Source organism: Aulostomus chinensis, chromosome 9, assembly GCF_037954235.1.
Source record: "Aulostomus chinensis isolate RoL2024-O1b breed Wild chromosome 9, RoL_Achi_v1.0, whole genome shotgun sequence".
Lineage (NCBI taxonomy): Eukaryota > Metazoa > Chordata > Actinopteri > Syngnathiformes > Aulostomidae > Aulostomus > Aulostomus chinensis.
In genome coordinates this window covers 27,639,898-27,657,118 of record NC_141328.1, presented here as the reverse complement: position 1 = coordinate 27,657,118, position 17,221 = coordinate 27,639,898, and the positions used below count along the sequence as shown (strand labels likewise).

Sequence of the window (17,221 nt, the reverse complement as noted above, 5' to 3'; positions counted from 1 at the left end):
ATTAGGCAGGTAACAGTCATTCCAACCGCATACCTGGTGTTCCATGTGTTTCCTAATCAGTGCTTGTTGTTGTTTAGCGTCAAAGACTAAGGGAATTCCTGATCAGACAACAACTGCAGAGAAACTCCATCAGACAAGAAAAGGAAGCTGCTGCTGCTGCTGCTGCTGGCGGCACATCTCCTGGCTGGTCTGGAGGAGAGATTGGTGCTTTTCAACAAGACAAGGCCCACCGAGCACCACCACCTTATCCACAGGTACGCATATCGACTACTGTACCATAAACCCCATAAATTAAGCATCTCAACAGCAGCACGATGTGGCCATAGGAATATGGCCAATTCCAGCAAGTACTGGCTGAATTATTTAGAATGACAATGTTATTTAGAACCATTCTCTTCTATTGTAATCCTTTCCTGCTGGATAGTTACTGTCTAATCAACTAGTGCACCCGATTGGTATCTGGTCTGGCTCTACTAATGTGGACTTCTCTTTGATGGCAGGACAGCCCGTAAAAACCAATATGTCTCATTTTGTTAGAAAGAGCATGTAATGCCATAGAACAAATCAAGTTTTTTCATTTAAAAGGAATTTATTGCCATTTTTTTTCAAGCTAGTTTGATCTCATATTGGGTTTGAATGCATTAATCCTAAATTACTTCTAACAAAAAAACATATTAATGTAATATATTTGTTAAGCTTTACAGAAACCACGCTTTTGACTGGCGCTTGCTTTATGAAAAATCAAAGCAATGGTGTTATTTATGTTGTTATGCCAGTGTGGCATAGATGGTCACTGTGACCTCCAAAACTAAGTGAAGGAATACAACAATAGGGCAGTAATTTTAGTTTTACTGTGTTTGATTCCTTCAGGATCGTGTCGCTGTCACTACTGCTGGAGCTCAAGCGTCTGTGGTGGGAAAGATGTCCATAACTGCTGGAGGCATAGAGGACAAGCTCATTCGCCCACCACCCACAGGAACCCCTGCCATCATGGATCCTAGTACTCTTAGGTAAACACCCCAATTGTATTTAAAGATAAGTAATCATAAAGCCTAGTTAATTATACTCTGTTTAAGCTCTCACTCTACCCAAAACTACAGTTTTTTTGCTTTGTTTTTTTATATTAATTGTCTGGGCAGAATGTGTGTGCTGAGAGTCTGGCACTAGAAGGAAGAAAATAATGCTCTTAAGTCCTTTATTTAAAGTGGTAATTCGCAAGGGAATGATTTGTGCAACCTCACTCTTAGAGTTACTAACCAAACCTTGTGATAATGGGTCAGTGTTGCAGTCTAAATCAGCTGGTAAACCATCAGCCCATTCTGAGGAAGTGAAGTACTAAGTTTTTGGCAATATGCTGCCCCCTTTTGATATAGAGTGGGAAATATGATGAAATAGCTTGTTTAGATGGTCTTTTTAATTTGAACTGGTAATTCAAACCATTGGTGTCATTTTTCAAAACAAATGATTGTTTTTACCAATCAACCTGTCTGGAGGGGACATGTTTGAATAAGAATTTTCTATTGTGCATTTCTGTCCTTCAGGCCACCAGGTCCCACCAAACCTCAGGGCATATTTGCCCGTCCACCATTTCCTCCCCAGTGGCAGGGCCAAACTCCAGGTCCAAGGCGGTTCCCCCACCCTGGCATGGAGGCTATGAGCATCAGGCACAATCTCAACCCTGCTGTCAACATCCAAGGCATGGACGGCATGGGAAATCCTCATACCATGATACCAGGACATGGAGGAGAGACTATGCAGCCAATGGGTCAAGGACCCCCACCACAGTTCATTGAGTTAAGACACAACTCACAAAGGCTACCCCTTCGACCGCAATTTATGCCCCGTGGACCTCAGCCCAGACCACGTCTGTTTGTCCAACAACAAGAAATGGCAGCATCTTATGTTCAGCAGCATCCTATTGCTCAAGCTGGTGGCATTCATCCAGAGGGGGGCAGTGACTCACAGCTGGTGTTACAGCAGGGTGGACTGTCAGGTTTATTACCTCAGCAGTCTACAGTACAAGGAAGACAGCAGCCCCAGGCGGCCACTTCGGGTACCAACCCTCCAAGCTCTGGGCAGCATCAACTTTCACAACCAAGCCTAGTTACAGAGCCCCAACCTGCCATGGTAGAAAACAGTGAAGAACTCCCTGAGCCTGATCTTGAAGGGCTTGCAGATGCCCCAGCAGATGGAGCTGTGGAAGATGAGGATTTGGCTCTTGACTTGGACCCAGACAAAGGAGATGATGACTTGGGAAACCTGGACAACCTTGAAACCAATGATCCACATCTGGATGACTTGCTCAACAGTGATGAATTTGACCTGCTGGCTTATACTGACCCTGAACTAGATCAAGGCGACCCTAAAGATGGCTTCTCAGACCAGTTACGCTTGGTAGAAGCAGAAAGTGAAACACCTTCATCTTCCTCTGGTTCTGCACTTGTTAAAGTGGAAGAGAAACCTAAGATTGAGTCAGGGCAGAAGTCCCTTGCGACAACTCCTGGCTCTGCTGGCAGGTCTGCAACCCATCCGTCACCCTCTGTAGAAACAGCTGATACCTCCAAAATCAAAGTAGAAGACAGAGGTCTGACACCTCAGGTCCAGTCAGAGCAGACATTGGTGAAAGATGAAATGGTAGAGGCTGTGTCTATGCTTCTTGGTGGGACCACAGCCTCCGCCAAGCCCGCGCAACCAGAAAACCAGTCAGCTCCACTCAGTTCTGTTCGATTAGGAGGACTTCCATACCCACTACAGGGCCAAGATCCATTGCCTTTTCCAGCAGCTGCTCCACATTCAGATATTGGAGATGATCCTCTTGGTTTGCCTGATGTAGGCGGACAGCACTCACCTGCTGTAGATTTGGCAAAGGTAGAGAGCTCTTTAGATGGTGAACTGCCACTTCTAATACAAGATCTGCTGGAACATGAGAAAAAGGAGTTGCAGAAGCAACAACAACAGCAACAGCTTGGCTCTCTTCATCAGGGAGGCATGACACCTCATTTTCCTGGGATCCCAAGTCATCAGTCAAACCCACAGGCACCTGGGCAGATCATGCTACCACAACATCATCGTCCACCTCCTCAAGCAATGATGGCTCAACCAGGGATGGTACCCCGTGCTCCACACATGTTGCAGCAGCGACAAAGGCTTATGGGAACTGGAATGGCACCGCCACCTCACATGACCATAGGCCAGCAGCAAACCATGATTAGAATGGGGCAGCCAGGGATCCATGCAGGTCTTAGTCATCCACAACAGCAGCAACCAGTTGTTAAACAGTCACCTTTGGCCAACAATTTCTTCCCAGATAAAGGTAATCACCATGGCTGGTGAATTCGTGTTTAATCTGTCGTTGTTGTTTTTTTTTTTCCCCAGACTTTCTGAACAGATACTGTATTTTTTTCTTTTTTAATTGCAGACCTGGACAAGTTTGCTACTGATGATATCATGGATCCTATTGCAAAAGCAAAGATGGTGGCTCTTAAGGGTATCAAAAGAGTGTTGGCACAGGACCCCATGGTTGTTACCCCTGGAATTAACAGGTACTTTGTTGTGTAAGAATTTCTATACAGAAATCTGACCCTTTTCCTTTGATTTAAGCCATTTTGGACTATCACTTATTGCATTGCATTTTGCCTCAGGCAACAAGTGTCTCTGCTTGCTCAGAGGCTAGCCTCTGCCCCAGGCACAGACCCCAGTCAACTAGCGTCTGGACCTCCAAAGGTATGCTGGCTCACTTTTCAGAAATGATCAGTTTAATTTCGTAATTTCAGTCTTGGGTGACCAGTTAGTTCAATGTTTTATTTTTGTGTTTAGGAGGGAGAAACCAGTGATCCCACCCAGACAAGACCTAACCCCCCTCAGTTTGTGCAAGGAATCATCAGTATGTATTCCAATACTGCCTTTTATTACACATTATTTAAAACATATGGTCAGAATTTGTCTTGGTGTTACCCTATACTTGCCATATGGATGGCTGATGGTTCATCCTCTTCTGCTATAGATGATTCTGAACAGCACCAATATGAAGAATGGCTTCTTCACACCCAGCAATTACTCCAGATGCAGTTGAAATTCTTGGAGGAACAAATCGGAGTTCATCGCAAATCACGCAAAGCATTGTGTGCAAAGCAACGCACTGCTAAGAAAGCTGGTAGAGAGTTTGCTGAGGCAGATGCAGAGAAACTCAAGTTGGTCACAGAAGAGCAGAGCAAAATTCAGAAACAGCTTGACCAGGTATGTAGATTTTGAAAAATTGGTTGAGAGCAGCTCATATATTTACATTGGTGGAGCTTCTGGCCTGGTTTTTATCCGAATGAAGCCTGCAGTTCTCATGAGAACTACTGCCTTTTTTTGTAAAGATCTTCATCTTCCTGGTTCAGGCTGACTGAGAACATGGATTTATTGAGGAAGTGATTGAAAATGATGTAATGCATTTAGTTTGTTGGATATGATAAATAATGAACATGGCAGTTCCTGTGTATTTTTGTTGTAAGTAAAGTTATTTACATACCATAACATTACATGGAAGGCTAAAAGTAGCAACACAGTTTCTGTTGGTGTCTGATTGAAATTTTCATTTCTTCTCATTTTGCGGGGAGACTGATTAAAACAAACGCAGGTTTTTAGAAGCACTGAAACTTCCACCTGATTTGCTTATGTGTTTTATGTAAAATCATAAATATTAAAGTGATATGATAAATTCAAAAGTCTCAGTAGCTACTTAAAGAACACTGTAAAACATAATATTCTTTACAGACATCAAAAGCTTACCATATATTGATTTTGAAATTCATGTTTGTCCATAATTATTTTGTCCTAGGTACGCAAGCAGCAAAAGGAGCACACCAATCTTATTGCAGAGTACAGAAGCAAGCAACAGCAGCATCAGCAAGGCTCTGGTCTTCTTACACCTGGACATTCAGCACAGGGGGGCCCACCGCACATGTTTCCCAAGATGCCTGGCCAGATGATGATGGGCCAACAGGGAACACCAGTCATGGGCCAGCATCCTGGTGTCATACCACAAGGTGGAATGCCTGTGAGGATGTCACAAGGGCAGCCCTTCATTGGAGGTGCCCAATCCCAGCTTCCTGTGGCAATGGGATCCAGTGGTCCCAGGACCTCAGGTCCTCCTGGGGCTCCGACAGGTTTCTTCCCTCAGGGGCCTGGAATGCAAGGTGCAGACCCCAGACTTCTCCAAGAAAGACAGCTTCAACACAGGATGCAGATGGCGAAGCTTCAACAGCAGCAGCAAGTAATGATGGGCCAGCAGCAGATGCCACATCCAAATCAACAACCCTCCTTAGTGGCTCAGCCACAGTCTAGTATGATGGGTAATGCACTTATGGCCCAACAACAAGCAAACAATCAACAGGGAATGCTAGCCAACCAGGCCAATCAGCAGGGCATGCCACAGGTTCCGCAAGGAATAGCTGGAGGCCAGTCCGTGGCTCCACCACCACAGAACCTAATAGGAGGCCAGCCCATTAACCATGGTCAAGCCATGATGACAGCTCAACCAGGGATAATGGGGAACCAGCAAGTTGCACAACAACAACAACAACAACAGAGGCCTCCACTAATGATGGGTCAGCAGGGAATGGTTGGATCTCCAGGTCATCCTGGTCTCAGGGGTCCACAGCCCCAACTGACTCCACAACAACAGAACATTCTGGCCCAACGCATGCTTGCTTCTCAGCAGCAGCAACAGAATGTTGCAAAAAATTTTGTGCACCTTCAGCAACAGCAGATGGCACAACAAAGACAACAGACACAATTGATTATTCAGCCCAACCAAGATCAAGGAAGGCTTTCGCAACCTTCAACTCCACAGATGGGTTCCTCACCTTCAGCAGGAAGTGTCACACCCCAGCCGCAGGGAGGTACAGATAGCCAAAACTCAAGCACGAATGAGGGTGGAATTCTTAGCCCTGATACAAGAACACCAACACAGCCAAGTGGACCCTCAACTCCCAACCCGATATCTCAAGTGGGGTCGGCAAATGATCATCAGACTGATTTGGGACGACAGCAATTACAACAGCAGCAGCACCAAGACCAGGTTTATATGACCCAGCAACAACAATCAAATACCGATCAACAAAGTGGTCAAACTGGTATGGCGCAGCAACAAATTCCACTTACTCTTCCGAGGCAAGGTTCTCTCAGTGCTGACAGGCCCAGTTTGATTACAGAGAAAGAAGAGGGGAAGCCAACAGATTTCCTTGCTCAACCACAACAAACAGTTCAAAATGCCATGCAACAGTCACAAGATCCCACCATCCAGCAGCAGACCATAGCTCAGAACCATCCTGGTCAGCCACAGCCAGTTGTACTGGGCCATAATCCACAACAGCAAGCTCTCATGGCCCAGCAGCAAAAACAACAAGCCATGATGGGAATGATTAGAGCCCAGCAACAAGGGATGATGGCACAGAGGCCTGGGGTTCCACCTGCTCATATTCGCACCCCGATCAACATTCAGGCTGTTATTGCTCAGAATCCTCAGCTCCGCAATCTTCCCCCAAATCAGCAGATACAGCACATTCAAGCCATGATTGCTCAGAGGCAGCTCCACCAGGGACAGATGCTGCGGATGTCAATGGGTCAAGCCCAGCAAGGTCAGTTGAGGCCTCATATGCCACCAGGACAGGTGCAACAAGCTGGACAGCAGATGCAAAGGATGGAAGGCCAGCAGATGGCTTATGGAGTGATGGGTAAGCCAGGAGTTGTGTGCACGCAGCAACAGTCAGCCATGTTGGGCCAACAATCTAGTGTTGCTGCTCAGTTACAGCAGGGTATGATGGTCCCTGGACAACATCAACCACAAGTAGGAGAGATGAATCCACAGCACACGAGAGGCCACGTACCAGTTCCACAGTCCCCCGTAGACCACAGCCGAATGGTACGGCCTACGTCTCCTCGTCAGCCATTAGTCACCTCCCCTGGTGATCCAAGACACATGTTAAACCAAGTGGTTGGTATGCGTCCACCCACTCCCAACCAGAACCAGCAAAAGACAATAATGGCAGCTGCAGCAGGGCGCATGCAAGGCTCTCCTTCCAATGCATATTCTCCAAGAGGTCCCTTTGGCATGAGCCCAGCCCACCCTGCTTCCCCCAATTCATCCCATGTCTCCTCACCCTCTTTAGCTGACAGAGCTGGAAGAGGTAGTCCATACAGCCAAGTCAAGGCATCTCCGCTCAGGTCACCTGGAGCCAAGAGCCCACTGGATTGTCCTGGACTGAAAGTAGAAAGTCAGACAGTTGGCCATGAAACCTCCCTGACAACCCCAGTTATTCCCAATGGGCCACAGAAAGGAATTAATAATCAGCAACAGTCACAACAAATTGCCGAGAGCCAGGTAACTCATACGCAGCATGGCACTAAAGATGGGGTTTTATGCAAGATGACCCTACATAACATTAAACAGGAGCCAAGGGAAGTTCAGTGTGATGGTGTGGGAGAGCCTCATTCTAGAGCTATAAAGCGAGAAGCGACGGGTGACGTACTGACCTCTGGGAACAACTCTTCCTTCATTAACGCTGAAGACGTGTCTGGGTCTCAAGGTGCAAGATCGGAAACAGGACAGCAACTACTACAGAAACTTCTGCGAACCAAGAACCTTCAGCTTGGTGCTCAGAGGCCTTCTGAAGGCATCCACAATGAGATCAATGGCCACATAAACAGCAAGCTGGCGATGCTGGAGCAAAAGCTTCAAGGAACTCCCCAAAATATGGAGGTATGCTTTATCATAGTCCATTCATTATTTTAGTTCTCAGTATGTTTTTTGGGGGGGACGCCTGTTTATTTTCTTTACCTTTTACAGGATTTGCAGTCTATAACAAAAAGGGCTCCGGTACAAAAGCAAAAGCGCACTAATAAGGCAGCTGGAGACAGAGGGCCTAACTCACGGAAGAAGAATAAGAAAGAAGAAGTTGGGAAAAGTGCTGAAGCCCTGATAAAACAGCTAAAACAAGTAAATGCACAACTTTTTTTTTTTAATAATTTTGACATTATTACAGTAACAGAGGTGTTATGTAGGCTAATTGATTTTTACCTTCCAGGGTCTTTCTCTGCTGCCTCTAATGGAACCTTCCATCACTGCTAGTCTGGATCTGTTTGCCCCCTTTGGAAGCAGCCCAGTCAATGGAAAAGCTCAGCTTAAAGGATCCTTTGGAAGTGCAGTGCTGGACAATATCCCAGACTATTATTCTCAGTTACTCACAAAGGTAGAATGAGTGTTCATGTTTAGCTGTTACAGGCTGTCACAATATTTCATTGTTGGGAGTCTGATGAATGAATAACTAAGCCCTCATTGTCTGAGGCTCAAATGCGATTTGGAATGGCGGGCCAAACGAGACCTGAGGTGTTTTAAGAGGATATTGTCTGTCTTCACAGAGTAACCTCAGTAACCCGCCAACACCTCCATCATCTCTGCCACCAACACCCCCTCCTTCAGTACAGCACAAACTGCTCAATGGGGTGACTCCTGCCGAGGAATTGTCTGAGGGTCAGAAAGAAACAGAGCCAGTCGAAGAGCCAATGGGTAAATATGAAGGGATTTGGCATTGAATCCTTATTTACTGTGGTTATTAGTGTGAGATTTGCAGTGGCAGTTATACAATTTTTAAATCATGTGTAATTTTCTATTTAAATTCCGTTACAGAAGAGGCAAAGAGTGTAGACATTCTTGCAGCTCTTCCCACTCCACCACATAATCAGAATGAGGACATCAGGTAAAATAAATCTCAGGGGTCTTGACAACCAAAGTATTCTGGTTTGATGAACGGATATGAAGATGGACCTGTCTTTTTGACAGGATGGAGAGTGATGACGAGGATGCCCCTGAAAGCATCATTCCAGCATCGTCCCCTGAGAGTAATGTTGGTGATGAAACCCCACGTTTCCCTCACCTGCGGGAACCTAAGGAGGAGGAGACTGAGAGAGCAATATCCCCCATCATCCCCCTCATTCCTCGCACTGCAATCCCAGGTAAAATAATACAACAGTACAGATTTATTCAACATAAGGTATTTCAGCACCCTTTGTAAATGAAAATATATTGTAAAAATACATTTCATTGTTTTGCTGATGGCAGTAATCATTTTAAAATTAAATCAATTAAAAAAAAAAAAGAGTATTCATATTTTCTTCCTTTGTAGCATTCCAAGAAAACAAACCATTTGAAGCAGCTGATGGCAAGGTAGTTTCCACATCCAACAACTGGGACAAGGCCAAAAGTAATGAGGTCTCTGTTACCTTCATGTTGACTTCTGCTGCAGCCAAGGTATTAAAGTATCATAACACAGTTTTTAAAAACTTCCTTTACCTGCATTCATAGTTGACACAAAGTGGAACTGAATTTTTTTCCAGAAACTTAACCATGTGATGATGGCGATGGCCCAGCTGCTGAGGATGAGAATGCCAGGTTCCTATGAGGTGACTTTTCCAACCCAAAACCCTGATATGCCTGGAGTGGAAGATCCTGGGAAAGGGTCTGTCCAGCCAGGTAGGAGCTTAAAAATCTATCATTAACCTAGGATATATTAGGATATCGGGAGGCTTATCCTATAGAGCACAACATTACTGACACAAGTAATTTGCTTCTCAACCAGATTTTTAAAAGGTAATTGAAATGAGCTTTTTTTTAGTGGCACTTGTGGCCTGTACTACAATAAGGATGTGAGCTTGGCGGAGGTGCTGTTCACAAACAGACTGCGTTGCTGGACACACACATGTACATGTTCATTTATCCATAAATAAAGTAATTCTGACGTGGTTGTGTTTTACAGGGGCTCTTTGTTTAAAGGACAGTGCTTCGCCCAGTCAGGATGAGTGGCTAAGACAATTTGATGTGTCTCTGCCAGGCTGTACTCTAAAGAAACAAGTGGACATTCTGGCACTTATTAAACAGGTCAGTCGTGAAAGATCTTTGTAGAACTCTGAATTATTAAGCTTGAAATTCTGCATCCTATATTTCTTTGAGGCTGTGAATCTCACATGCAGAGTTTTTCTCTTCTCAGGAGTTCCCAGAGAATGAAGAGAAAATGGTTCAGCACTGTTACACAACCAATGTCAGCGATCTGGATGTACGCCACCTTCCTATTATTCCAGTGGAGGAATCTCCGCCCCCATCACCATCACATCCACTTCCTTCCTCCCCTGCTCCAGTTCCAGCAAATGAAGCCGAACCTTCCAAAAAATCAGCTTCTCCCTCCCCCTGTCCCTCCAGTCCCACCACTGTCCAGATCAAGACTGAGCCTGAGCAAGATAATTGTGCTCCTGTTGATGCTACTCAGTCAACTGATGAGTCTGAAGTTGCTGCTCCAGAGACAGCCACTGACCCAGCGACTGCCCCTGCAGTTCCCGATCCTGCCACTCCTGCTGAAGATCCCCTCAATCCTGCTGTTATAAAGGACGAACCAGTCAGTGATGCAGCCGAACCTTCCAAAGACCCCCTCAACACGTTGCAGTCATCTCCTAAGGCTATAAAGCAGCGCAGGCCTCTGTCCCCTGATGAGGAGGTGATACTCCCCAAAGTGAAGAAATGGAAGGGCATTCGCTGGAAGCGTCTGCAGATAGTCATCACAATACGTAAGGGTGGGTCTAAGAAAGAGAGCAGTCGTGAGGTGTCTGAGCTGATGGAGCGCTTGCGCATCACTCTACGACCAGATAGGTTGCCCCGCGATAAACGGAAATGCTGCTTCTGTCATGAGGAGGGGGATGGAGCCACTGATGGGCCTGCACGCCTGCTCAACATTGATGTGGACCTGTGGGTGCACCTCAACTGTGCTCTGTGGTCCACAGAGGTGTATGAGACACAGGGAGGTGCCCTTATCAATGTGGAGGTAGCACTGCGGCGTGGATTGCGGACGCTGTGTGCTTTCTGCCAGAAAACTGGTGCCACCAACAGCTGTAACAGACTGCGCTGTCCAAACGTCTACCATTTTGCCTGTGCCATTCGGGCACGCTGCATGTTCTTCAAGGACAAGACTATGTTGTGCACCCAGCATAAGCTGAAGGGCCCCAGTGAAGATGAACTCAGCACATTTGCGGTTTTACGGCGTGTCTACATTGAGCGTGATGAGGTGAAGCAGATTGCTAGTATTCTGCAGCGAGGAGACCGTATCCACCTTTTCCGGGTTGGTGGTCTCATCTTTCATGCTGTTGGTCAGTTGCTACCTTCACAAATGGCCAACTTCCACTCACCTACTGCCATCTTCCCCGTCGGCTATGAGGCCACGCGCATCTACTGGAGCACACGAGTGCCTAACAAGCGCTGTCGCTACCGTTGCCGCATCAGCGAAGATGATGGTCGTCCACTATTTGAGGTGCGTGTTCTGGAGCAGGGCCTGGAAGATTTGCAGTACCGGGACACTACTCCAGATGGTGAGACTTTACTCTTCCAACATGATTATGGTGTTGCTTGATGTTCAACTGTTGCGCTGAATAATGGCCTCCGTAACCAGTGACTGAACAGATTTCACTGTGTTTCTGTTCAGGGATCTGGGAGCAGGTTGTTCAGCAGGTAGCGAAACTCAGAGATGACTCGTCCATGTTGAAGCTGTTTACTGAGCACGTCAAAGGAGAGGAGATGTATGGCCTCACAGTTCATGCTGTCATGCGTATCACTGAGTCGGTAAGGGTCTGCTAATAAATTGCAGCAAGAAAAAAGGACAGTGTTAAAGATACAAATTGATACATTCTGTAAGTTGAATTTGAATCCCTTTACAAGCAAACATTTGTTGTGTTTCAGTTGCCAGGAGTGGAGAACTGCCAGAACTACCAGTTTCGATATGGCCGCCACCCACTGATGGAGCTCCCTCTCATGATCAATCCCACGGGCTGCGCGCGGTCTGAGCCCAGGGCCCCCACACACTGCAAGAGGTACGGGCCATTACACTTGATAGGAGGGGGATGGGAGGCCGGAAATTTTAATGTGTTTTGGTTCTCAAGCAACACTCTCCCCAGCTTTTATGTAATCTTAAACTAGCAAGAAATGCACCATCCTATCCCAAAGATGACACACTAATGTATTAATATTAATATTTGAATGACCATAATTAAATGGTTGTACAGCTTGGGCTGCTCCAGTCTTTAGAAATATGGAGCCAGCAAAATAACCAATAGCTGATGAACATGGAGACAGGCGGCAGATTTTAGTGACAACATTTCACGCTTGCAGTGATGACAGCAGTGCTGCACTCTTGAGGTACACGTGCGTCCCAAACCAGGAGGTCCATGCATGTGCCATAACACCTCTGATATAGAGCTGCTTATTCAGCCGTTGCTTCAGAGAGAAAAACTCAAACAGTACTAAAATATTTTCATCAGTGTCCAAGTACTACAAAGTACGAGTTATATCACATATTTCAGTCAGTCTGACTGTCATTATCCATGTCAGCATGCCGTTTCCTCCAGGCAGGTTTTCTGAGGAGCGTGCTGTTAAATACCAAACAGGTGTTAATTACCTCAATACACGAGTCCCGTGTTGACTGACAAGCGGAAGAGAAGGAGGACGTTCCAGTTTGTCTCAGCTACCTTTGCCTGGATGTTCTAAAGCAGTCTAATGAGCTTATTGCATGATGACATGAAGCCTTGTTGTGCTGCTATGCACAGAGGTGGTGATGCCATCTCTGACCAGAGAATCTTCATTTAATCCTTCATCAACCCGCGTCTGTCCTGCTCTCACATCTGCTCGCGTCTGATTTCAACAGAGAAAAAAAAATACTGTATCGCCTTGATTTCTATCGTCTGTGTATGACTGGACCGCAGCAGTAGGACTTGTGCTGCACGAACTGCTTTAGTCCAACAGCTATTTTATATTCAAAGCCTATGTAATAACAATTTATATTGAAGAAAAAATTGTAAATCTTTAAGAAAGTAGCAAAACCTCCTTCTCTTTCAGAAAAGTCACAAAACCCAAGCCAAAAAGAAAGATCCCCCTCTCACTTGGTTTTTTCTGCTTCTCTGAAGGCCACACACCTTAAACAGCACCAGCATGTCAAAGGCCTACCAGAGTACCTTCACCGGGGAGCTCAACACGCCGTACAGCAAGCAGTTTGTCCACTCCAAATCCTCCCAGTATCGACGTCTGAAGACGGAATGGAAGAACAACGTGTATCTGGCTCGATCGCGTATTCAGGGCTTGGGTCTGTACGCTGCCAAGGATCTGGAGAAACACACCATGGTCATAGAGTACATTGGCACTGTCATCCGCAACGAGGTTGCCAACCGCCGTGAGAAGATCTACGAGTCGCAGGTAAGCAGACCCTAACACACAAATGCACTCTGCAATTGGAAAACCCATCAGAATCAATGACATCTTAGGATTTTAAAACACCCTCATCAAGCGTTTCCTGTTTCTTCCACCAAATTAGAACCGGGGCATCTACATGTTCCGCATCAACAACGAACAGGTGATTGATGCCACTCTGACCGGAGGCCCGGCTCGGTGAGTACTGGTTTAGCTTTGATGCCCAAATGATAAACTTGTTTTATACTTTTGTGCTCACCTCTTTCTTCCCCTGTCCAGCTACGTCAACCACTCCTGTGCCCCCAACTGTGTCGCCGAGGTTGTAACATTTGACAAAGAAGACAAGATTATCATCATCTCCAGTCGCAGGATCCCAAAGGGAGAGGAGGTGCAGCACACCAGACGACCACCGCTCACTTGCACAGTAGCCCAGGAGCTGTTGAAGTCTTTAACTTTGTCTTCTTCTCTATTCCAGCTGACTTACGACTACCAGTTTGACTTTGAGGATGATCAACACAAGATCCCTTGCCATTGCGGAGCCTGGAATTGCAGAAAGTGGATGAACTAAGATGGAGGAATTCCTCTCCCACTGGTGCCAGAACACTCTTGCGCCAAAGCCTTTGAATTTTACATAGCCAGTGCATAAGCTGTTCTCAAAGATGTGGAGGAAGGCTGGCCTCCATCATTGAAAGACTAAAGCGTTTGACACCTGTAGCCAAAGGTTTGAAGAGCATTAATCAATAAAAGCAACTGATCACCTCCATCAACAGCAGCTTGATGGCGGGACTAACCTTCCCGTTTGGACTAGCGAACCCCCCTTTTTCCTCTTTGACTGTTCTCAATAAGCGTGCGGCGGCTGGACAACAATCCTCAACACCTACCAAATGATCTCGACCCTCTGATACCACGATTGATAGCGCAGAGCTCAGCTGGAGCTTCAATGAAAAGCCATTTTAAAAATACTAAGAATAAACTACTAATGCATTTTTATGTTTAAGTCGGACCTATCTCACCTGACCACACCTCCCCCCTCACCTCCCAGAAAAAAGGCACTTTCCCATCAAGTCATCAATGAAGACAACACGGATATTGGCTAGCTAGACAATCTTGACGTGGCTCTGTGTAAGAACTACAAATGATCGATGGAGAGAGAGAGAAAAAAAAGAGATGTAAGTTAATAGAACATTTGCTGTTGATCTGTGGCGCCTGGAGGCACCAGATGTTCTGACTGTGTGGAGTCCCAAGGTGGGTTTTGTTGGACCCGGTCTACCTCATTGATTTAGCGGAAAGTGACTGCTTTGTATACAAAACTGCTACTGTGGAACGGGAGGGGGGGTTGGGGGGTGAGGGGGGAATGTTTTTATGGGCTTAGCCTTCTCGGACAAGCAGGGAATCTTAAGCAGCAGGTTTGCTCTATCTACTCTATGCTGATGATGATTTACAATAATGAGCCAACATAATTATTATTCATGAATTATTTATACAGAGGAAATATATGACAGTTTTGATAAAATATTGCATTAAAGTCACAATCAGAAGCTTAGCGGGTGTCCTGAACACCTCGGAATCATCCTGATGTAGCTTTTCTTTATTTTTTATTTATCTCCGAATCATGCCATTCGCTGTGTGGAAGCACAAACGTCATCTTTTTCAGTTGCCGACAGCAGTCGTGGCGTGAGTGGACGGCTCTAGGATCACAGCACGCATTCGCTCTCCGTGTCAGAACATTGAAGTTCCACTTGTTGAAACCCAGCGGGTGAACGCATGACTACTATCTCAGTTTTATTCCCCCGACGACTCCAATCTTAAACCTTGAATCATGCTTCTTCCTCTCTGTCATTTAGTGGACTGTTGTAAAACTTTACTGTAGTAAGTCTTCCTTTGCCTGAGTACAGCCTGCAGTGTTTCTACTTCTTCTGTAGTGTGCTTTTCTAGTGCTGGTACTGTCCTCGAGGCTGAACTGATGGCAGGGAAAGACTTATTGGATAAAAGGGCATTTTGTTTTCATTTCTATGTAAGATGAATGAAAAAAAAGTCTTTAAAGGGAGCTTTATTGAGACTCCACCTTCCCATACTACTTTATTTCCCCGAACCTAAGACCTCACTTGATTTTAAAATGCAAAGTTGTATAAACTGTATATATAGTATATGCATTAGGGGACAGCAACTCTTTATCCAGCCCCTTTGTAATCAATAAAGTCAGTAGAGAAGTAAAATTGGGGAAAAAAAAGAAAAGAAAATCAACCACTGGATATCATTTTAACAAAGATAAAGCTGTATATAAATATAAATATATGTAAAATGGCAAACTAATATCTTTATGTATATGAACCAGAGTGTTTTGCATTAACCTGTTTTTCTATTAGTGTTTTTTGCTATAAGCTCTCAGAGACAAGTTTGTTAAAATAGGTTTGAGAAAACGTCTCCACCCGATTGTGACGGGGGTGGGGGTGGGGGTGGGGGGGGTTTACAAAGGAGTCGTGAAGAGTTGTTGATTAGACACGCAAATCAATTCTTGCATAATGCAGTACAATGGTGCATAGCATTTGTATTTATGTAATATTGTTCGTGTTTTCTTTTTATTTATGCTACTGCTTGTTGATTACCAAAACTTGTCCCTCAATTGGTTCCGATTGGATTCTCATGCTATCGAATGGAAAACCTTGAATTCCCTGGAATATCGTTCGTGTTTTTGCTTTCTCGTATCTTCCCCCTATAGAAGTGAATGTGTTGGTAAACCTTGTGAAATGGTTCTTTGGCCTCATGTATGTTATGATGTAATAATCGAAATTAATCCCATAATACTTAACCTGGTAATGAATTGCACTCTCAATGTATAACAGAGAACTTCTCTAAAATGGTAGGTAATGATCAAGTATCCGAAGCAGTCATATATATCTATATAGATATATATAGATATATATATAAATATAATTTTTGTTTTAATTATAATTTTTGGTATGTTTCTATTACAAGGGAAGACCATAATGAGACATTCTGCCGCGCTCACTGGATTTTAGCCTGAAATTTTTTTAACTTCTCTCTCTTAATTTAAGTTCTCTGCATATCTTATAATTTAATAAAGTTTGCTCAAATTGAAGTTTTTTTTTTTTTTTTTTAACCTCACCTACTTTTTAAAAAGGTGTTGCATCTGTACAGCAGATATACTTTTAGGGACTATGAATAAATATAATGATCATTTTTATTGTATGTGGCATGTTTTGTATGGATATTATTTTGAATTGTACATATTTTTTTCAGGACGCCAGAGGTTGCATCTCTTTATATACGGCTTTCCACTCCCGCTCCCCGTCATCTTTCTTTGTCTGCTTTTGTTTCTTGTAAAGGACAATAAAATGCATTTTAAATACGTGGTCAGTTTTAATTTCCTAAAACTGGAGCGGCACCGACACAGAATGTTGACTTGAGTACTTCCAGCTGTGGCTGAAGAACCGATGAGCAGCGATGTCAGGTGACGGTTCCTCCCCCGACCCGTCCAGGAGAACTTCCCTCACAGGTGAACGGTCGCTGCGTGACGAAGAAGACCTGCATGAATATTGAACGTTGATCTCAATGTAGTTTACAGCTGGGTTTTTGGTTATTTTATTTAATTTATTCCAAACTAACACAGAAGGTCAGAAGTGCTACAGACTCGTGTTTTCAAGATTCATTCATAATTTATGTTGAACCAAGTTTCTATGTCTGTGTTGTTAAACCACATCCAACCCCTGCATTCTATTTTCCCCAGGAAAAACATAATTGTCTCATTTTACTTAACAATAGTGATTTTTTTTTTTTTTTTTTTTTTACTTTATAGCAGTAGAATTGAAATAATCCACGAGTGTGTTTTCATTTATTTGATCTTTTCTTGTTTGGGGTTTCTTGGCTGCCACAACGCAGCTCACATTTAGAAAGTCATTTTCAAACTCATGGAATATTTTAGCTTCTACATTCAATGTC

General features: G+C 44.6%; 1 protein-coding gene across 2 annotated transcripts in view; it reads left to right on the top strand.

The window, feature by feature from the left end:
* The window catches only part of kmt2d (lysine (K)-specific methyltransferase 2D), a 30,503-nt gene extending 14,791 nt beyond the window's left edge, over positions 1–15,712 (top strand). For both annotated transcript variants that reach the window (XM_086214783.1, XM_086214782.1), the window contains 23 exons: positions 78–254; positions 871–1,010; positions 1,542–3,313; positions 3,419–3,542; positions 3,642–3,723; positions 3,817–3,883; positions 4,004–4,236; positions 4,823–7,744; positions 7,832–7,981; positions 8,070–8,234; positions 8,404–8,551; positions 8,672–8,741; positions 8,825–8,997; positions 9,168–9,292; positions 9,379–9,514; positions 9,798–9,919; positions 10,029–11,394; positions 11,508–11,644; positions 11,762–11,892; positions 12,982–13,267; positions 13,386–13,459; positions 13,541–13,649; positions 13,737–15,712. In XM_086214783.1, coding sequence (XP_086070909.1) covers positions 78–254; positions 871–1,010; positions 1,542–3,313; positions 3,419–3,542; positions 3,642–3,723; positions 3,817–3,883; positions 4,004–4,236; positions 4,823–7,744; positions 7,832–7,981; positions 8,070–8,234; positions 8,404–8,551; positions 8,672–8,741; positions 8,825–8,997; positions 9,168–9,292; positions 9,379–9,514; positions 9,798–9,919; positions 10,029–11,394; positions 11,508–11,644; positions 11,762–11,892; positions 12,982–13,267; positions 13,386–13,459; positions 13,541–13,649; positions 13,737–13,829 — 8,802 coding nt within the window. In that variant the 3' untranslated portion in view covers positions 13,830–15,712. The remainder of the gene's footprint in view (positions 1–77; positions 255–870; positions 1,011–1,541; positions 3,314–3,418; positions 3,543–3,641; positions 3,724–3,816; positions 3,884–4,003; positions 4,237–4,822; positions 7,745–7,831; positions 7,982–8,069; positions 8,235–8,403; positions 8,552–8,671; positions 8,742–8,824; positions 8,998–9,167; positions 9,293–9,378; positions 9,515–9,797; positions 9,920–10,028; positions 11,395–11,507; positions 11,645–11,761; positions 11,893–12,981; positions 13,268–13,385; positions 13,460–13,540; positions 13,650–13,736) is intronic.
* The last annotated feature ends 1,509 nt before the right edge of the window (positions 15,713–17,221 follow it).